The sequence below is a fragment of the Conger conger genome, chromosome 6 (assembly GCF_963514075.1).
Source record: "Conger conger chromosome 6, fConCon1.1, whole genome shotgun sequence".
Classification (NCBI taxonomy): Eukaryota; Metazoa; Chordata; class Actinopteri; order Anguilliformes; family Congridae; genus Conger; species Conger conger.
Window position 1 is genome coordinate 42,686,593 of NC_083765.1, and position 22,160 is coordinate 42,708,752.

A 22,160-nucleotide genomic window follows, 5' to 3' on the forward strand; every position below is an offset into this window, starting at 1 on the left:
CAATCATCTGTATTCAGGAACAGTTAGAGAGGAATCTAATTTCCGAGATTGTCTATTAAATTAAAAAGTTGAGAATGAAAAATCATTGGGGAAAGCGGTCTTGATTTCCCTCTGGACATCCGATTTATGTGGTGGTGAGAAATGGGTGTGCGTGTCTGTGGTGTGTGTGCGTGCGTTTTTTTAACGGAACATTTCCCCCCCACACGTACTGCGAATAATCTGGCCTGGTGTCATCGGTGTGAACGTGTGTAATTTATCTGGCAGCTGTGAGTGAATCACATGTGCTGAACATGCTGAGGAAGCGATTTTGCTATGTTACAACACCACGTACAACCATTTACATGATCAGAGTGCCGGTGTGGTTGACATGTTGGAGGACGTTTTCATGTTCTCCACGTTCCAGTTTTGAGCAGATGCTGTTATCCAGAGCGATGTGCTGAGATTACATTTTTTGCATACTGTTCATTTGGGGCAGCCTGTAGCCTAGTGGCTAAGGTATATAACTGGCACCCAGAAGGTTGGTGGTTCAAGCCCTGGTGTAGCCGTGATGAGATTAGTGCAAGGCCCTTAACCCCACATTATTCTACATTGTGCTGATCTTATTGTGGCTATACTAGGGCTTGAGCCCACCGACCCCCCAGGTCCCAGTCATGTATCTTAGCCACCAGGCTACAGGCTGCCCCTATCAATGAAGTGCCTTTGTTGAAGAGTATTTTAAATGTATATCAACACACCATCGCAACGAGTGTACGTCAACATAATTCATTGCACCAAGTGTGTTCTATAGTCAAATTTAAATCCAGCCCCCCAACCACTCTCCACAAAACCGAGAGCTAAAGGAAGAATTTGCCCACGTTATTCACTGACCCTGGGTGAATGTGGGGGGTGGGGGGGGGGGGAAGTCCAAGAGAAAACCTGTAAAAACAGCTACCAGATGGAGGAACGGTAGAAAACAACATTGGCAGTACGGCAGTAGGATTAAACATTACAGGGTTATTTTTTTGCAGCCATTGAAGGACTTCTGTATGGTCTGTCAAAATATGAGTTTCTTCCCTTTGGTTGACCTTGCTCATGGTACGTACTCAAGGTTTTTGACACTCGCATATTGAATATTGACCGGTGCGATGAGACCAAGGCAGGTGTGAGAAACCATCGTGAATGTTAATTTTGTTGATTTCGCAGTTCCTTTGAATGACCTTCAAGCTACTCGAAAGTGAGGATGGTGATTGGTTCGAAATCTTAGTGAAAATTTGCGTTCTGTCCACTGCGAGACCTTCGAAGACCAAAATGATTATCCCCCCCCATTTTTCAAATGATGAATTACGAGGAACCATTCCCCCCCCTCCCCCTTGGTTGTCAGTGGCAACTGTTGCTGTGACTCTGCAGGGCGTGGAGAGTTTCCAGGCTTTGCGAGTTTACACGCGTCACGTGAACATGTATGTTTAAAGAACCCATTTTGGGGGTTCTCTGCTGGCACCGCCGGGTTTTCAGTTGGACGAGTCGCGTAAGTGTCCTGCTTGCCGTACCAGGAGGGAGTCCTGAGCGTGGCTCAGCTGAAAATCATTAGCCGCCCGGCTGTTCGGGCAGCGCGTCTTCAATTAGCGCCGGAGATCGCATTATCCCGCCCCGCCGAGCTCGTTAGCGCCAAATTAATCTCGCCACCTGATTCGACATTCAGAACACCTGGTTTAATTCGCAGTCGAAATTGAAATTAACGACATTTTGGCTGCCGCGCTGTGGGCCGGGGGAATTGCAGGTAAACAAACTGGGGCGCGATGCAAAGCTAATGGCATGTAATTGATTTTCTGCCGCATTTTAAGTGAGGAAAGCTTACAGTTTGTTCATATTCAGAACAGAAGGGAGGTTCATTAAGCGTTCCTGTTGAATACGTTGAGCACTGCGAATGTTTCTTTTCTAAACATCGTTTGTCTTTGGGCTCTGAAAGACTGTTCTCCAGGAGTGTCATGTACTGTATGCTTGCTCACACTGTCTCACACACACACTCACACTGTCTCACACACACACACACACACACACACACTGTCTCACACACACACACTGTCTCACACACACACTCACACTGTCTCACACACACACTCACACTGTCTCACACACACACACACTGTCTCACACACACACACTGTCTCATACACTGTCTCACACACACACACACTGTCTCACACACTGTCTCACACACACACACACTGTCTCACACACACTGTCTCACACACACTGTCTCACACACACTGTCTCACACACACTGTCTCACACACACTGTCTCACACACACACACACACACACACACTGTCTCACACACACACACACACACACACACACACACACTGTCTCACACACACACACACACACACACACACACACACACACACACACACACACTGTCTCACACACACACACACACTGTCTCACACACTGTCACACACACACACACACACTGTCTCACACACACACACACACACACACTGTCTCACACACACACACACACACACTGTCTCACACACACACTGTCTCACACACACACTGTCTCACACACACACTGTCTCACACACACACACACACACACACACACTGTCTCACACACACACACACTGTCTCACACACACACACACACACACACACACACACTGTCTCTCACACACACACACACACACACTGTCTCTCTCACACACACACACACACTGTCTCACACACTCACACACACTCTCTCACACACACACACACACACACGCACACACGCACACAGGCTACCCACAAGCCCAAAACGAAAGCCAACTTCAGTAATTATCCTTTTTCATAAAGGATAATCTGTAAAAGACTTCCTCGCCCTAATTACACGCTTTATGCAAAACCCATTGGAGACAAAATGATAATGCAGACGTATGACGGGTCAGCTGCATGCTGTTGCCGTGGGTACGGAGTTGAGGTCTGTGTGCTCTGGCCCACAGGGTTTAGAGGAATGTTGGGTACAGGTGTGTCGGGTTTAGAGGAATGTTGGGTACAGGAGTGTTGGGTTTAGATGAATGTTGGGTACAGGTGTGTTGGAATTTACCATGTCATTTATTTAATCTTTCAGCTTTCAATTGTTCTGGGAGTGATGTGTGTTTCAAGTTCTGCATCAGCATTCACAGTGAAAACATTCAATATACTCGCTCTCTTCAATATATATCAGTCTCTCTCCACACACACACACTCACACACACACACTGACTTGCTACGCTGAAGTGTTCGGTGTGTTCGGTGTGTTCGGTGTGTTCGGTGTGTTCGGTGTGTTCGGTGTGTTCGGTGTGTTCGGTGTGCTCGGTGTGCTCGGTGTGCTCGGTGTGCTCGGTGTGCTCGGTGTGCTCGGTGTGCTCGGTGTGCTCGGTGTGCTCGGTGTGCTCGGTGTGCTCGGTGTGCTCGGTGTGTTCGGTGTGTTCGGTGTGTTCGGTGTGTTCGTGTGTGTTCGGTGTGTTCGGTGTGTTCGGTGTGTGCGGTGTGTTCGGTGTGTTCGGTGTGTTCGGTGTGTTCGGTGTGTTCGTGAACTCCTGACTGCTGGCATGGGCGGGGGCCTGTGTGTGTTTTGGCGTTACACATCGTTTCTCCCGCCTTCCAAGTCCTGCCAGCCCCACTCCTCACGGTGGCGAGCCCTCCTCACACAGCAGTGCTCCAGACTGCTCACAGGGTCACAGGGTCACCAGGTCAGGAGGTTACCAGGTCAGGAGGTCACAAGGTCAGGAGGTTACCTGGCAGGTCAAACAAAAAAACTGTTAGCAAAACAGATCCGCAGCACAACGTAACGTCTGCACAGCTGTTCTTGGGAAACTTCTAGGTTTTCTTTTTTGTTTTTATTTATTTTCCCTACAATCAGGATCACAGAAGTGTATACAAAGAAATTAAACTTGTCCCTTCACCCCCGAAGAAACGTGGAGGTTTTCTGAACGCCCTGTACTTCAGTTTTATTTATCAGAAGCTTTTGTCTAAAGAAATGTTTCAAGTCATTTCAATGTCATTAAGGGCAAAGGAAAAACACAGGAAAGAGGAAGGTGTAAGTAAGCGCTTGGGCAGAGAGCACCCTGTATGGTAGTGCCTAATTAGAGCAAAACTAGCCAGACTGCTGGTATTAAACGCAGGACTGGTGGGTTTAATACAGGAATTCCTGACACGGAGCTCTTGTACCAATCAATACAGCAGCAAATCAAAAGGAATTGCGGACAGAGTAAATGGATAGAGTGTCTGCGCTGTTCCTGGATCTAAGGGGAGCCGTAACTTCCTTTGTCATTTTGAAAAGAGAGAGCAATAATGGTGAAAAATAGAGTGATCTTCAAAAGAAAGGCACTTTGCCGGAGTCCGTATGCGTTATTTGATTATCACTCTGTGGAAGGCATAACCTTGGTGGTCTCTCTCGCAGGGCAACCAAATTATGATGCGTTAAGATGCATTTCATTTCCATCACATTAATATAAAGCGTGGTGAGGCGGGTTAATTTCCCAGAGCAGGAATTGTGGTTGTGGGCTCTGAAATTCTGTTGAAATGTCGACAGCTGCAAAGAATAGATACTGAGCATGCTTTTTCCTGGGAAATACTGTATCAGGTCCATGAAATACCCCCCTTATGCCACCACCACCTACTGACCAGGGCATTGTGATGTCACAGCCCAGTTTCCTTCTGTTCTCCAGGACATTGTGATGTCACAACTTCGGCCTCCTGCTCACCGGGGCATTGTGATGTCACAGCTTGGGCCTCCTGCTCACCGGGGGGGTTGTGATGTCACAGCCTTGCCCTCCTGCTCACCAGGGCATTGTGAGGTCACGGCCCCGCTTGCTGCTCACCAGAGCATTGTGATGTCACAGCCCAGCTTCCTGGCAGTGCTGTCAATGTGGCTCCTCTGCAGTCTGAGTCACACCGCCAGAATCCCAGACTCACCGACCCCTGCGGGCTCGGCCTTGTCCTCTCTGCAGTTTGGAGTTGTTTGGTGTTTTTCATTCTCATTCAGACAGACAGGCAAACCGCTATCTCCCTGGTGTGCGGTCGCGGTGAGCCACAAAGTAGCGGCATTTCAACATCTTCCCAACATCTTCCCAACTTCTCTCTCTCTCTCTCCCACCCCTCTATCTCTCGCCCACCCTTTCCCTTGGTTTGATCTCGTCACAGTGACCTCCTGGGCCTGATTGTCCACTCTACGTAATCCATCCAAATTCAGCAGCTATCTTATCTCCTTACATTCATCTTTGGTGAAGTTAGTCTGACTTCTCATTGCTGTCTTCTCACAGAAGTTCAGATGCCCCACGCAGTAAAACTTGACTGGGAAAAACGACTGAGTGTGGATCATAACTGACCAAGAATGGTGTATATGGTCAAAATAGAACCAATAACCCTGATTGTATGATATTTGAAACTATGCAGGTTTAATGGCACTGTTGTAGCACATATGGGTGAAATGGCACAGGCAGAGGTAGAGTCAACATGTCAGTGGGCCTTTTTCAATGATAGGACAGGATTTACAATGCTCTTGTAACAATGTTTTTACACACATCTCACCTATCCTACCTTTAAACTGACTGCATATAAACGCGCACACAAATCAGACACGGGCCACTTTTAACACAGAGGCTCTGCTGCCCTCTGCTGTTCGTGTGATGTCATTACCAGCAGGAGTGTGTCGGCTCCCACAATGCATCACTCTCAGTTGTGAAATTGGAATGTTTTTACTGTCAGAATGCGTGCGTGTGTGCACGTCCTTCTGCCCAATTAGCTCTTCTGTTTGTTCCATTTATAATTCATCGCAGTGTGTTCTTACAAGGCCACTGCTGTAAGGTTTCATGAAAACAGAATTAATAACGAGAACAGGTACCATTGAGTTCAGAACAGCCAGGAACACATTAATGAGCTTTATTGCAGGGAAGGGATCATCAAATACAAATGACAGCTGTGCAGATGTTATTGTGGCCACACAATTTTAATTTGTTGAACCACTTAATTTCTAGGTCCCAGTCAAGTCTAGTGGTTAACCCTTTAACAGACAGATGCGACGCCAGCGTTGTATTTGATCACATGACCGTTTTTCAAGACATATGACCGTTGAAATGCATTGTGATTCCTAGGCCTTTCTATGGGTTTTCTATATGGCAGGCATTTATATAGCGCCTTTATCCAAAGCTCTGTACAATTGATGCTTCTCCATTCACCCATTCATACACACACTCACACACCGACACACCGACGGCGATTGGCTGCCATGCAAGGCCCCGACCAGCTCGTCAGGAGCATTTGGGGGTTAGGTGTCTTGCTCAGGGACACTTCGACACAGCCTGGGCGGGGGATCGAACCGGCAACCCTCCGACTGCCAGACGACTGCTCTTACTGCCTGAGCCATATCGCCCCCCTATAGGACGCCTTAGTCCATAATGGGTTAAATGCAGAGGACAAATTCCATCATGGGGTTCAATGAAGTATAACTTTATATGTTCTCCACCCCCCCCTCTAGCCCTGGCCCAACGTGTCGAACCTGGCGAAGGACTTCATCGAGCGCGTGCTGACGGTGGAGCCGGGGGCGAGGCTGAGCGCGGGACAGGCCCTGAAGCACCCCTGGATCGTCAGCATGGCCGCCTCGTCCTCCATGAAGAACCTGCACCGCTCCATCTCGCAGAACCTGCTGAAGCGCGCCTCGTCCCGCTGCCACAGCACCAAGTCGGCCCAGTCCACGCGCTCCAGCCGCTCCACCAAGTCCAACAAGTCCCGCCGCGCCCGCGAGCGCGAACTGCGCGAGCTCAACCGCCGCTACCAGCAGCAGTACAACGGCTAAGCGCTAACGGCTACGCGCTAACCGCCGCTACCAGCAGCAGTACAACGGCTACGCGCTAACCGCCGACGGCTATGTGCTGACTGCTGACGGCCAAGCGCTGACCGCTAACAGCTACGCGCTAACCGCCGACGGCTACGTGCTGACCGCTAACGGTTAAGCGCTAATGGACCTCCTACTCCAGGCCACAAGGACCGTAAAGTCACGTACTCTCTCCCTTTTTTTTTTTTTTTTTTTTAACCCTCTGTGTTACTCTTCTCTTTCTCTCTCTGTGCGTTTGTGTTCCTTTATTTATTTATTGCCTGTGTCGTCCGTGTCATTGTCTTTTTTTTTGTTTTTTGTTTTTCCTCTCCTCCCTCTGAAAGCTAGCATCACGTGAAGCCTTAAGGCTGGAAGGATCTGTTGAACAGAATGCTGGGAAGTGAAGTTTTTTTTGTTCGTTTGTTTTGTTTTTGGTTTGAGTGTTGAGAAGGTGTTCCGGTTATAGTGAAGGGTCTGTTGAAAGAATGTCTTGTGGATGTTGTGTACATCCGTGCTGTGAAATTGTGTGGTAAAAGTATAGCAGAAGCAGAGGTGAAGACTAAGCAATCATAAGCATTAAGAATGCAGTTCAGTTGTTAAACTTAGGACCAGTTTCACAGACTGATTAAGCCGAGTCCTGGACTGAATTTGATTTTAATGGCGGTTCCCTGTGCTAAACTCAATTTAATCCAGGAGTAGGCTTAATTGTCTGTGAAACCGGCCCTAAAGCTGGTACATTGCACCGAAACCTCAGTTTGTTCATGATGGCCATTTAATTGTTGTTTGCCAATTTTAATTTAGATTTTTCCCTTTGCAGAATGATCTCTGACAGGTTGTTAACCTCTTATGCGTGAACGAGAGCATGGTCAAATGGTGAATCCTCTAAACAAGGGATCATCAAATCACGTTCCTCGAGGGCCAAGAACTGCTGCTTTTCCCCCCTCCCTTTACCTGGGAGTCGGGTGTCAAGACAGTCTGGCCAAAAGAAAACCAGGGCTGCACCAAATTTGCTGATTGCTGCAATTTTGAGTTTGAGTGGCCGGTTGAATTTTGCATTTCTATTGCTCCGCCCACATAACTCTTCCCCATTGGTCGCTGAGAGTCCGACTCCGGTGTCCATGCACGCACCCTCCTCAGATACACCTCCCACCTTAAATGCCTTTCAACCTCTGACCTCTGACCTCTGACCTCTGACACAGCCTTTACTTCCTGTACGCACTGAAACAAAAGGGCCATCTGACTCATCCACCCCCACTAGGATTTGCTGACAGAACCATGTGCACTTGTGCACTGGCCCTCCATCCACACCAAGAACCGTGACCGTAGCTATGAATACGGGTTATGGTCTCCTGGGAGTGGCTGGCTGGTCTCAATCTTGGCGACCGACTATTAACCCTTTCAGTCCCGAGCCCAATATGAAGTGGCTTAAAGGTTTATGGTCGAGAGTGGGATTTGGGATTTAGTTAGGTTTGAGTGCCATATGGCACTCTTGGGGCTGAAAGGGATAAACTTCTTGAATGGAAACGAAAGTGTGAAATGTGACGAAATGAAGCGCTTATGGAAAATGGGGAGAAAAAAAAGAATTTGAAGACATTATTGTTCATCACTGTGGATGCTATAGTTATTGTTCATAGTTCTAGTTCTTGGTGTGGATGGGCTTTAATGCAGGGGGGCTTATTTATACCCGGAGTCTCGGTCGTTCCTGCAGTCTACTTCATCTGGACAGAGCCCAGTGGTCCCTGTCAACCACTACAGTACGTTGTATTGTACAGTACTGGGGCAGCCAGCCTGGTTCAGCTCTACAGAGGGAAAGGGGTGTTAGTGAGCCAGACTGGTTCAGCTCTACAGTGGGAAAGGGGTATAATGAGCCAGCCTGGTTCAGCTCTACAGTGGGAAAGGGGTATTAGTGAGCCAGCCTGGTTCAGCTCTACAGTGGGAAAGGGGTATAATGAGCCAGCCTGGTTCAGCTCTACAGTGGGAAAGGGGTATTAGTGAGCCAGGCTGGTTCAGCTCTACAGTGGGAAAGGGGTATAATGAGCCAGCCTGGTTCAGCTCTACAGTGGGAAAGGGGCGTTAGTGAGCCAGCCTGGTTCAGCTCTACAGTGGGAAAGGGGTGTTAGTGAGCCAGCCTGGTTCAGCTCTACAGTGGGAAAGGGGTGTTAGTGAGCCAGCCTGGTTCAGCTCTACAGTGGGAAAGGGGTGTTAGTGAGCCAGCCTGGTTCAGCTCTACAGTGGGAAAGGGGTATTAGTGAGCCAGCCTGGTTCAGCTCTACAGTGGGAAAGGGGTGTTAGTGAGCCAGCCTGGTTCAGCTCTACAGTGGGAAAGGGGTGTTAGTGAGCCAGCCTGGTTCAGCTCTACAGTGGGAAAGGGGTGTTAGTGAGCCAGCCTGGTTCAGCTCTACAGTGGGAAAAGGGTTGTGATGAAAATGGTGACCCTATGAAATCATTTGCATAAAAAAAGACAGTCTTACATGCTGTGCTGTAGTGTGCCTCGTAGGTCCCGGTTAGTGGCTGTGCTGTGCTCAGAAGGGGCTGGGAGTCTGAGGTTAGGAGGGCAGAGTTTAAGGTCAAAGGGCCGGTCCTCTGCACTGAGGTAATAAGGGTGCCCTTCACTGCTCTGTCTAAGGAGGCTCAGAGGGTGGTGGCAGGGTATTTTCCCCCATGTCCTTCTATCTGTGAGGAGCATGCACAAGGCAAGGCAGCCTGGTCTACTGCTGTGAGGTTCACTGCTCTCGTCCCAGAAAAGAAAAGAAATCTTTTCATTTTAGTCTTTACTCACCAGTATTATGTCGACTTGTCACCTTCTAGCCTTTAAATGAAGAATAATGTTTATAAATCCATTTTATTTTCCCATAGCTGTGCAGCTAATCAACCCTGATTTGTTTTCGAATGCACTAGTTTTCATTAAGACCCATCATAAACGTTATAAAAAGCACACAATGTTCAATTTGTGTGTTGAATGAAGGCACTACATTCCCCCCCCACACCCCCAAAGAAAGAAGTACACTAAACACAAAGCATTTTACCAACTACAGGTACAGCACGCTGACAGCTGTGCATTGTGGGAATTGTATGCATTGTGGGTCATTAAGCTAAAATGAATGAAATGTATTCTGGGTCATTTACAGTTTGCTGGCTTATATGCCTTTAATGGCAGTTATTGCTGGTTTCATGTCAAATTTTATTTTTTTCTAAAAGATGGGTCATTCTGTTTTACTTCATTCTGATTTTTAAGAACATTTCTTAAGGGAATAAATGCTGGTAGGTTTTCTGCTGGACAAGTATATCACCGTGATGGACAGTTTTGAAGGAAAGGGGGGGAAGACGCTTCTTTTTCTCGTGAATCCTCTTTTTATTTTTTTTTTAAACTGCTTTCTGTCCTGTTCTGAATTGAGATGTGAATTATTATTATTTTTTGAATACTGGAATAGCTGAAGAGCACAGGCTGTCCCTCTTGCCATGTTTAAGCTGTAGACTGAGGACCGGAGGGAGAGGCCATTGTCACCCAAGTGGAGGGGGGTCCTCCAGCCAGCCGGCCAGCCACACTCTGCCTGGTACTCAGTCTGCAGTGCCACTTTAATTAGCATCTGACCCTCGCACTTCTGAGTGACCTGTGGAGTAGAGTTAATGATTGATTTTATTTTATTTTTTATTTTTTCACAAAAATGTTTATTTCATTAGATTTGCTATTTTATACGCCAATGAGCTATGTCTGTCCCAAATAGTCCAATTTGTCAAATTGTCACACAGTGGTCATGAACCTTCACCTTCATCTGACACCCCTGGTTTTAATTTTTTATTTTTACAAAAATGTCTTGTATTCCATGTAAGTTCTAAAACGGCAGTCCCTCATTGTATTATGTGATACTTGTACCCACAGTATTTCTTTAAAAACATTATTTTCAGAAGAGGTGGTGAATTTAAGATTTCTCTGTTTTGGCCAGATCTATTTGTCATTTCAAGGAGAAGACTGGCAGCCATCAGCACATTCTGATAAAATTTGTGGAATTGAGAGATTTCCTGGAGTACCCCCACTTTTCAGTTTTAACTGTGACCTAATTTTTGCATTTCCTCACCCACCAAGTCATTTTTAGTCCTCTAAATTCCTTGACTGATCTGGAGGAACTCAAATCGAAGATCCTGTTTGTTTCGTACTTTTATTTAGCCCGCTACCCCAGTCATGGCACATTTCCGGATACTCTGAGACCAATACCAATACTCTGATTGAGACTGATACTCTGAAACCAATACTAATACTCTGTATTGGTCTAGCCTTTTCTTTTTCTTCTAGAAACACTGCAAAATAGCCAGATCACTAAATGACAAAATGAGTTCAAAGGCTGTACAAAAATAAAAATTGACTCAGACACGAAAACCGATACTCTGATTGAGACTGATATTGATTGAGATGGATAACTCGGTGATACTTTTAGTTGAGACTGATAACTATTTAGACTGATATTCTGATTGAGACCGTTAATGCTGAGACTCAATACTGAAACCATTACCATGGAGCAGGTGAGATGCAGGTAATGATGGAGTCCAGTCTCCTACCTGCCTGACCACACTCCAGGGCTGAGCTTAGGCGAGTGCCTTCACCTGTGGAGCCAACTGGAGCTCGCCATGGAAGTGAATTTAAATTCATGAACTGGAAAAAAAATAATGGCTATGCTATTCTATGGAGATATTTCAATTTGTTGAATTAACGGTCAATGTTTCGGATCTGAAATAGAATTTCAAGCCCGACCGTCAACCCTAGAGCCTTTGTCTTTCATTTGTTTAACCATTTGTTTAACAATTCATTTTTTTAATGATAATCGCCAGCAATATTTCAGACCACTCTATTCTTACATGGACCAAAGGGAACCTCAGCCTGCTACCAGTCTGCCGAGGAGAACCGTTCTGTGTGGATAGGATTGAAGGGAGCGAATTGAGCCGAAGTTCTTAGCTTTTTCTTCAAGAAACACTGTGCAAAATAGCCAGATCACTAAATGACTAAATGAGTTCAAAGGCATTTAGCTGTGAGTACATGCATTTTTTCATAAACAAGTACTCTTGATTTGTTACATTTCACACCTGTATAGCGTATTACAAAAGATGTTGTACAAGGCAAAACCAGCACTGTTTCCCCAACAAACTTTTTAATAACGTGTTTGTATCCGATGTATTTTAAATGGTTTTTGTCTATGTGTGTTTATAATGGAGGTTAATAATGAATAGATTTTTTAATTTACTTTTTTTATGATGAACTGGTTCAGTCTTAGTTTTGTGTAAACACGTGCCAACAAAATAAACCCTATAACTTGTCTGTGTTGTGGTTTCTGTGAAAGGCCACCCTATAATACACAAGAAAACTGTGGAACTACTTTGGAACTCTGAACACATTTATCTGGAATTTTGGAAATGGTTAAATACTTCAAAATCCATGGAACAAACTTTTGTAATTCCAAAGCAGTTGCTAAGGTGGATTAATCAGAATAAAATGAAGAAGGTAACATTTGCTGTCATTTTAATCCAGTTCTTCTATCAGACATCTTTGCTTCTCCAGCCCTCTGTCTGGTTTGGACTGTCTGGTGAGTTGATTGGTGGGCTCCAGACTCTCAGGTTTGATTGACAGGTGTTTGTCAGTGACCCTGAAGAAGAGCTCTGTGGGTTCCGGTTCCTGGTCCTTGATGTGTTGGGGTTTGGATCGGGAGAGGCTCTCTGTGAGGAGCGGTTTCTCGGCTGGGGGGTCCTCAGTCTCCTCCACATCGCTCTCCTCGCTATCGCCGGAGATCACCTCGATTTTCGGTCGGAACACGTCCTGGAAAAACCAGCCAATTTCATCAATGGCTACAGACGTAATTTTGGTAAAGAGCTTTCTAAAACTGCTTTCTCAGCTATGATTCTGATGAATATGAGACGTATCCACTGGAACCCTGAAAATCCAGTTTGAGGTCTTATTTGAGGAATGTACCTGAGAAGTGAAGAAGTCCATTCCGTGGGGGTCTTCGAGATCGACCTCCTCCAAATCTGGAAGGTCCTGTGATGAAAATGAGGATAAAGAGGATCTAAGGCCGGCCCTTGAAAACCTCTGTGGACCACACTAGTGTATCGTGGCACAGCTTAAAAACGGTGTGCAGTGAAGCACCTCTAATTGCAGTTCAGAGTGTGCAGTGGTACTTGATTGAGTGGAGCACTTCTCTAATGGTAGTTCAGTGTGCAGTGGTGATTGTAGTTCATTGGGTGCAGTGGTAATTGTAGTTCAGTGTACTGTGGTGATTGTAGTTCAGTGGGTGCAGTGGTAATTGTAGTTCAGTGTACTGTGGTGATTGTAGTTCAGTGGGTGCAGTGGTAATTGTAGTTCAGTAAGTGCCCAATTGTAGTTCAGAGTGAGGAGAGCACTGCTGCGGAAGGCACTCACATTGATGCACAGCTGGCTGTAGTCGTCCACCTGAATGGTCTCTATCTGGTCTGCACAGTCCAGCTCTGTCACCAGGGAGCCTTGAGTAGCCATCTGTGTGTGCTGCTCTGCAATTGGCTGGGCTTCCTCTGTGGCCTTCCTCTGTGTCTGCAGGCCACTGATTGGCTGGGCTCCCGGAGCTTCTGATTGGAGGAAGAAAATAATTGGTTTAGATGTCACTGCACTGTGTTGAGCTAGTACTACTTAACTGGCAGCCCTGGGGCCAAATGTGGACCCCCACAGATGTTACCATGTTGAAGATTACACGTTATTAAGGTGCATGGAAAAATAATGACTGTCCACCCAAGCCTGAACCTGCAGTGTCAGAAATGTACACTATTTAATGCATGCATTGTTTTATGTACCACTTATGGTTACTGCATTGCATGAAATTCAGTCACATACAAACTCTTACAAAGTTCTACACCATTATCCCGGTTATTTGGATAATTTTGCACGTTTTCACCCGTTTTCCCTATGGTGTAATTAGCGATTTGCATTCCCGGAGAACCGTCGCAATTCCAGCGTGATGGTTCCAGTTTGCCAACCAGGGCACCTCGCTACGCCTGAACCATACAATCAACCGAGCCCAGGCAGTCCCAGGCCCCTCCCACTGATCAGTCTGAGGTGTGACTGGCTGCAAGCCGTGGCTGTAGCATCACCTGCTGGTGAGTGAGCAGAGGGGTCCTGGGTGTACGTGTCTTGGTCTCCATGGGCTGTCTCCGTCGCCGGGGTGACCGTCTCCAGGAAGTCCTGATGCGCTGTCTCCTCTGTCTCCGGGGTGACCGTCTCCAGGTAGTCCTGATTCGCTGTCTCCTCTGTCTCCAGAAAGTCCTGATTCGCTGTCTCCTCTGTCTCCAGGAAGTCCTGATTCGCTGTCTCCTCTGTCTCCAGGAAGTCCTGATTCGCTGTCTCCTCTGTCTCCAGGAAGTCCTGATACACAGGCAGGGCCTCAGGCTCTGTAGGCCGCTGGGTCTCCTGTCTGCTGGAGTCCTCCGTCCCTGCTGGGGCGTCTCGGGCTCCCTCCTCAGTGGGGGGGTCATGGAGGTGGTCTCCTAAACCTGCGATGGGTGGTTTGAGACGGTCAGTGATCTGTGCGCTGGACACAGACTCCAGGAAGCAGGATTACCGAGTTTAGCTGGATAACTGCTGAGTAAAAACTGGGACACCTATTCTTACTGCAGTCCAGATTTGGGACGGTTTTGGGTTTTAGTCAGTGCAGTTATCGCTAACTCGGTAATCCTGCTTTGTGGAACAGGACCCTGGTCACTCTACAGCACCGCCTGCACTGAGCTTTAATCAAAGGAACCATCTGCTGTGTCATCAGTGCCTGTGTGTGTGCGCACAAGGGCATGTTTCGTATTATATACGGTTATGTGCATATATACCCTGTGTGTCTGGTTTTAGTATGTGTGTGAGTGTTCAGTGTCTGTACCCATCTCCTGCTCCTCCCTCAGCCTGCGTCTCTGCAGGGCCTTCTCCCGGATGTCTCTCAGCCCGTCCAGGCTGTCCTGGATCTTCTTCCTCTCCCTCGTGTCCCACGTCTCCCTCTCCCTCCTCTCCGCCTCCAGGCCTCCGCTGGCCCAGGCCTCCGCACACGCCCTGCTCCACACACACCAAAACCCTTACCAACACTGCCCCACACACACCAAAACCCTTACCAACACTGCCCCACACACACCAAAACCCTTACCAACACTGCCCCACACACTCACCAACACTGCCCCACACACACCAAAACTCTTACCAACACTGCCCCACACACACCAAAACCCTTACCAACACTGCCCCACACACTCACCAACACTGCCCCACACACACCAAAACCCTTACCAACACTGCCCCACACACCAACACTGCCCCACACACACACCAACACTGCCCCACATACACACCAACACTGCCCCACACACACCAAACCCCTTACCAACACTGCCCCACACACACCAAAACCCTTACCAACACTGCCCCACACACACCAAAACCCTTACCAACACTGCCCCACACACCAACACTGCCCCACACACACACCAACACTGCCCCACATACACACCAACACTGCCCCACACACACCAAACCCCTTACCAACACTGCCCCACACACACCAAAACCCTTACCAACACTGCCCCACACACACCAAAACCCTTACCAACACTGCCCCACACACACACACCAACACTGCCCCATACAAACCAAAACCCTTACCAACACTGCCCCACACACACCAAAACCCTTACCAACACTGCCCCATACACACCAAAACCCTTAACAACACTGCCCCACACACACACCAACACTGCCCCATACACACCAAAACCCTTACCAACACTGCCCCACACACCAACCAACACTGCCCCATACACACCAAAACCCTTACCAACACTGCCCCACACACACCAAAACCCTTACCAACACTGCCCCACACACACCAAAACCCTTACCAACACTGCCCCACACACACACCAACACTGCCCCATACACACCAAACCCCTTACCAACACTGCCCCACACACACCAAAACCCTTACCAACACTGCCCCACACACACACCAACACTGCCTCATACACACCAAAACCCTTACCAACACTGCCCCACACACACCAAAACCCTTACCAACACTGCCCCACACTCACACCAACACTGCCCCACACACACCAAAACCCTTACCAACACTGCCCCACACACACACACACCAACACTGCCCCATACACACCAAAACCCTTACCAACACTGCCCCATACACACCAAAACCCTTACCAACACTGCCCCACACACACCAAAACCCTTACCAACACTGCCCCACACACACACACACCAACACTGCCCCATACACACCAAAACCCTGACCAACACTGCCCCACACACACCAAAACCCTTACCAACACTGCCCCACACACACCAAAACCCTTACCAACACTGCCCCACACACACACACACCAACACTGCCCCATACACACCAAAACCCTGACCAACACTGCCCCACACACACCAAAACCCTTACCAACACTGCCCCACACACACCAAAACCCTTACCAACACTGCCCCATACACACCAAAACCCTTACCAACACTGCCCCACATACACACCAACACTGCCCCACACACACACCAAAACTTTTACCAACACTGCCCCACACACACCAAAACACTTACCAACACTGCCCCATACACACCAAAACCCTTACCAACACTGCCCCACACTCACCAAAACCACCCCAAACACCATCAGAGCAGTCAGAAGACACCGACATCTTAAGTGCCCAAACAGTCAGCTAAGAGGGCAGCCCTGGTGTAGACAGGCCTATGGCATGACTGACAGTAACGGGCTCAGGGGTGCCCAACTTCACCTGTCCTTGGGGAACACGGGCCTGTCGTCCAGGTAGGTGAGCTGTCTGAGGCGCACGGTCAGCGTCTTCCTGTAGTTGGGGATCATCCTCGTGACCTCGTTCCCCATCAGATTCAGCACTCTCTGTGAGCAGAGGAATGGAGTTATTCACACGCCTTCCTGGCTCAGTAGAACTGAACTATATCCACCATATATGCTCTAGGCTATGTGGGGCGGCCTGTAGTGTAGTGGTTAAGGTAAATGACTGGGGCACGCAAGGTCGGTGGTTCTAATCCCGGTGTAGCCAACATAATATCCGCACAGCCGTTGGGCCCTTGAGCAAGGCCCATTAACCCTGCATTGCTCCAGGGGAGGATTGTCTCCTGCTTAGTCTAATCAACTGTATGTCGCTCTGGATAAGAGTGTCTGTCAAATGCCAATAATGTAGGCTAGCTAGTGATCGATGACTGGGATGATTCTTTTTGATGTATTTGCATATTTAACCTGTGAGTAAACATTATAAAAGAAACAGGTCTTTCTTGTAAGTGCAGGTATACATGACGCCCCAGTGGATAGTTACACTCTAGCATTAATGCAATGTGCGGACCTCGTCAGGTTCAAACAGCTAGCTGGCCCTTTTGTTTAATACCCTGATATGATTGGACATTGCTCAACTTCCCAATGGAGTTGAACACTGATTGGTTGTGATGTGCGTGTGCATATGTGCGTGTGCATATGCGCTTGTGTATGTGTATGTGTGTCTGTCTGTGCGTATGTGTGTGTTTGTGCGTGTGCGTATGTGCATGCGTGTGTATGTGTGTGTGTGCGTATTTGTGTATGTGCTTGTGCGTGTGTGTGCGCAAGGGGGACCCACCAGTTCAGGCATGGCCTCCAGGACGGTGAGGATGTCCGGGTCGCTCAGTTTGTTGTGGGACAGGTCGAGGACGCTGATTTTAGAGCAGTGTGCCAGGTGGGCCAGGTCCTGTGCCGTCTCCAGTTTGTTGTGAGAGATCTGCAGAGTGCTCAGCTCAGGCAGACAGGCTGTGGAGAGGGGCACAGTATAACACAGCGTGTGTGTTTGTGTGTGTGTGCCTGTCTGTGTCAGGTTCCCCAGCTCACCCCAGATACAGTATAACACACAGCGTGTGTGCGTGTGTGTGCGTGAGTGCATGCGCGAGTGTGTGAGTGTCTGTGTGAGTGTGTGTGCGTGCATGTGTGTGTGCCAGCTGCCCCAGCTCATCCCGGGCTCACATACCTCTGCTCCAGGTTCACGTTAAACGTTTTAAAATAACAAGCAACTTACAAAAGAATAAATAAACCAAAAGGCAGCCAGATATTACAGTAGCGGTCCCAAATCTTTTCCAACTGAGATTCACACACCCGTAAAACCGTACAGTACAGTAAAACCTCACAATGTGCTCTTTTCCTCAAACTATTTTTTTGGGGAAAATCTGAAATTAGGGAGGGGATTTCTCTCCTTTCTCATTTACAGCGTTAAGTTTCAAAACACAGCCCGAGTGGGTCCGTCAAAGTGGCTGAAGCAGGCAGAAAAAAATGTAAATTACCGCTCTAAGGCCTTGGGATAATTGCTCTGATTACTTTAACCCGACCGTCTTTAAACCGAAAAGGTCTCAAATTTGCCTGACGATAATGAGCCTAAATCCTAGTTTAGAGCAACAGCTCGGGCAGAGGACATGCTTTACTCATTATGAGTGGACCTGGAGGTGGGTGTGGGCTGACCAACAGTGGGGAACAGCCTGCAGGAGACCTACATATGTTCTCTGACCCTGGTGTAGCCTACAGTAGACCTACATATGTTCTCTGACCCTGGTGTAGCCTACAGTAGACCTACATATGTTCTCTGACCCTGGTGTAGCCTACAGTAGACCTACATATGTTCTCTGACCCTGGTGTAGCCTACAGTAGACCTACATATGTTCTCTGACCCTGGTGTAGCCTACAGTAGACCTACATATGTTCTCTGACCCTGGTGTAGCCTACAGTAGACCTACATATGTTCTCTGACCCTGGTGTAGCCTACAGTAGACCTACATATGTTCTCTGACCCTGGTGTAGCCTGCTGTAGACCTACATATGTTCTCTGACCCTGGTGTAGCCTACAGTAGACCTACATATGTTCTCTGACCCTGGTGTAGCCTACAGTAGACCTACATATGTTCTCTGACCCTGGCGTAGCCTACAGTAGACCTACATATGTTCTCTGACCCTGGTGTAGCCTACAGTAGACCTACATATGTTCTCTGACCCGGGTGTAGCCTACAGTTGACCTACATATGTTCTCTGACCCTGGTGTAGCCTGCTGTAGACCTACATATGTTCTCGATGACCGTGACGTAGTTGTGGCAGAGGTTGAGGGTGCAGAGCTTGGTGAGGGGGGCCAGGTTCTCCAGCCTGTGGATCAGGTTCTGGTGCAGGAAGAGGCAGCGCAGCTCCGTCTGGGCCTCCAGGTTCTGGATCCTCTGCAGGCCGTTACACTCCAGCCACAGGCACTTCAGCCCCCGGTACTCCTCCAGGTTCTCTATGGTGGAGAACCCTGCGCGACATTACATTACATTATGATTTTATTGCTACTTTTATTTGCGTATGTACACTGTTTATTGTTCCTACAGAAGTGTATATCACCTAAGAGTTATGTTTCCTAAAACGGTTTTATAGATACAATCCTTTGTCGGATTGATACAAGGCCCAAGTCCTTATCTTTGTTGTACTCTTAGCACTTGAAACTGTACTTCCCTCTAGAGTTTCAGCACCCTTGTCCCTGGTTATGGGTATGCACTTTGTTGTATGTTGCAATAAGGTCCGCACAGCTGTTGGGCTCTTGAGCAAGGCCCCTTAAACCTGCATTGCTCTCGGAGGAATTGTCCCCTGCTTGGTCTAATCAGCTGTAATTGCTTTAGCATCAGTAATGTAACAGGTGGGGTTAGGGTTATGTTGGTTATTACGCTTCTGCACCTTAAGTCATTTCCTGCTTTCTGGGGCATTAAAACCACTCCACAAAAGTGCCACTGTTCCCTTCTTTGGGGACAACCCTGCACACTGATGTCATGCTTCAGCTTGGCAAATGTAAGCAGGGTTGGGGTAAGTCTGCATATTAAATTATACAGTACCTGGTACACAAAACAGGATTAAGCTGAGGGTCCTTTATTATAATGTTTTGCCTTTCGAACATCCTGCTTTTCATTCAAATGAACGTGCAGGAATTACGCACTGTGCTGTGCTGTGTTTACACATTTGGCAGCCATGAGTCAATAAGGAAACTGTACTGTATCTCAAATACAACAAATGTTGACACTTTAACCATGGTGATACCAAAATATTTTTTCGCAACTTGAGCAAAAAATACAAGTGCCGCGTCACGTTGATAGGGTTTGAAAGCCGTGCCTGAAAGCTGAATGCGCTCAGATCAGTGCAGATGGCTGAGTTTCTGCTCGGGCAAAGCCAAGGTGTCCCATGGGAAAAGTGTGGCTGAATTAGCATGTACTGCTGTTACAAAATATTTTTTTAGTAAGCAGGCCAAACCCTCTGCCAGTGAGTTCCATTGCAATTTATTCACGAACAGCCCTTTATGCTAAATGGACTGCATTTATATAGCCCTTTACAATTTATGCCTCTCATTCACCCATTCACACACCAGTGGCGAAAGGCTGCCATGAAAGGCACCGATCAGCTTGTTGGGAGCAAACGGGGCTTAGGCGTCTCGCTCAGGCACACTTCGACACACCCAGGGCGGGGGAACGAACCGGCGAGCTTCCAACTGCCAGACGACCTCTCTTCCCTCCTGAGCTAATGTCGCGCCTTCATATATAGTTTTGATCTCAGCAGCAGAAATTCAGCCCTGGCATTGCATTCACTGGAAAATGTGAAACCTGTGTACCATGCCAGTGAAGGTGGAGCGTACCTTTATAGTGCAGGTAGAGTGTGTCGTTCAGGTACGGGGTGATGTACAACTTGTGCTGCTTGCAGTGATTTCTCAAGAACTCCTTTGTCATTCTGCGTGAGGAATTCAAACTTTTAAGACATGATTCTGTGTATTTTAAAACCTGAACTGCAGGTTATTTTAGCTGCAATGTAAAAGAGATGCTGGGCAGACAATTCAGGGTTGAATGCGATAGAAAAATAAACTTCATCCAGACAATGAGTTGACTGTACTGAGTGCATGGAAGAGAAGCGTTTCAGTTCATCTGAGTGATCGATGAGAGATGTGTGACAGTCCTGCCCACAGTCACATGAACAGACCTGGGTTCAAGTCGTACCTGTTTTGAATTAAAATACTTTTCTGCATTTGACTAAGCGTGCCTGGTGTACTGGAACAAATTAAATTATCCTAAAAGTAAAAAACCCTGCCCATCTGCTGCTCTCCTTGCAGGCTCAAATGCACCAGGCAAGATCAATAGAGCACTGAAAAGTATTTGAATCCTAAATCAATATGACTTGAGCCCAGGTCTGCAGCACAAAGATGATGTAATCAGCTCTGACTGGATATGGCTAAAATGATTCCAGTCACCTGGGTCCCATGTCCTTCTCTTTTTGGTCCTGTTGGGAGGGCTGGACGTTGCCGTTCACTTCGTCAGCACTTTTGGTCTCTCTCCTCTCCTCTGTGGTCCCGTCCCCTCCTGTTACAGGTGACTCCTTGTTCACTGGCAAGACGTCCTCAGCTTAGAGGGGGGAAAGAATTGGCTGTTAAGATTGGAGAATAATTCCATGGCCCCCAAGACATTAGTTTAGAGCAACCACTGTGCCAAAAAAATACAAACACTTGTCACTATGATGGTAGCCTATAGGTGTATATAACTGTACCCCTAGCAAGCACGACATATTTATCTTTGCTTGTAAAAAGCACTAATTAGTAGTACCGTGCCTTTATGTCCGAGAGGGTAATTTATAACCTACGGATAAGAGTACACTAGTAGCACACTGGTTAGCTTAAATTCGAATGTATAAAACCATTTGCCTATCAAGCTAACTTTATCAGCCTGATATCACAGTTCATCAAACTTTATCAAACTGCCTTACAATCGTCCTGGCCAAGATGATGACGGCTAATGTATGTTCTATGAAGTTTTACCCAGTGTGACCGGCGTTCCGGCGACCGCTTGCAGGAGCAGCTCGGCATTGTCGGTTTGCTGCAGGCAAACCTCCTGCAGTTCTGTTCCGGTCAGTTCTTCCGAATCGCACTCTTTTGGCTGCATTCTTGGAATTACACTTAAAACACCAAAAATGAACGTTATTAGTTAACTAACTAAATGAAGATAATAACGTTAACTTCAAGAAAAAGATTTGTAGGGATAACTTAGCTCAAAAATAAATCGCTAACATTACTTAGTTTCACCTTTCTGTAGAATGTTACGCGCTATTTACATTTATGAATTTATTTATTTGCCTCTGAAAATTACTTGAAACACTACTGATAGCTGCGTCGCTTGCTTAAATGAGGCATTCCAGCTTTTACCTTCCAAATGTCCTATAACGCGTTTTCACGTTGCCATAGAAACAACGGAACAACATCTGATTGGTCCAAATATGTGTCTATCATTTTATTTATGCACTATTTCATT

The 22,160-nt window shown here is 47.3% G+C and overlaps 2 protein-coding genes across 3 annotated transcripts in view; one reads left to right on the forward strand and one right to left on the reverse strand.

Annotated features, from left to right (window-relative positions):
- The window catches only part of pskh1 (protein serine kinase H1), a 19,024-nt gene extending 6,899 nt beyond the window's left edge, over positions 1–12,125 (forward strand). The window contains exon 3 of the mRNA XM_061246252.1: positions 6,482–12,125. Within this exon, the coding sequence (XP_061102236.1) occupies positions 6,482–6,799 (318 nt within the window). The 3' untranslated portion in view covers positions 6,800–12,125. The remainder of the gene's footprint in view (positions 1–6,481) is intronic.
- dnaaf1 (dynein axonemal assembly factor 1) lies at positions 11,665–22,011 on the reverse strand. 2 transcript variants are annotated; one of them, XM_061246251.1, is made up of 11 exons: positions 21,671–22,011; positions 21,110–21,260; positions 20,504–20,595; positions 18,917–19,138; positions 17,459–17,625; positions 16,607–16,728; positions 14,695–14,861; positions 13,922–14,320; positions 13,251–13,402; positions 12,774–12,839; positions 11,665–12,620 (listed from the first exon to the last, which is right to left on the reverse strand). In XM_061246251.1, the coding sequence occupies exons 1-11, from the start codon at positions 21,792–21,794 to the stop codon at positions 12,327–12,329; spliced, it is 1,956 nt and encodes a 651-aa protein (XP_061102235.1). In that variant the 5' UTR covers positions 21,795–22,011; the 3' UTR covers positions 11,665–12,326. The 2 variants fall into 2 exon arrangements, with proteins under 2 accessions (XP_061102235.1, XP_061102234.1); XM_061246250.1 differs by having other exon boundaries at positions 13,221–13,402.
- Between the last annotated feature and the right edge of the window lie 149 nt (positions 22,012–22,160).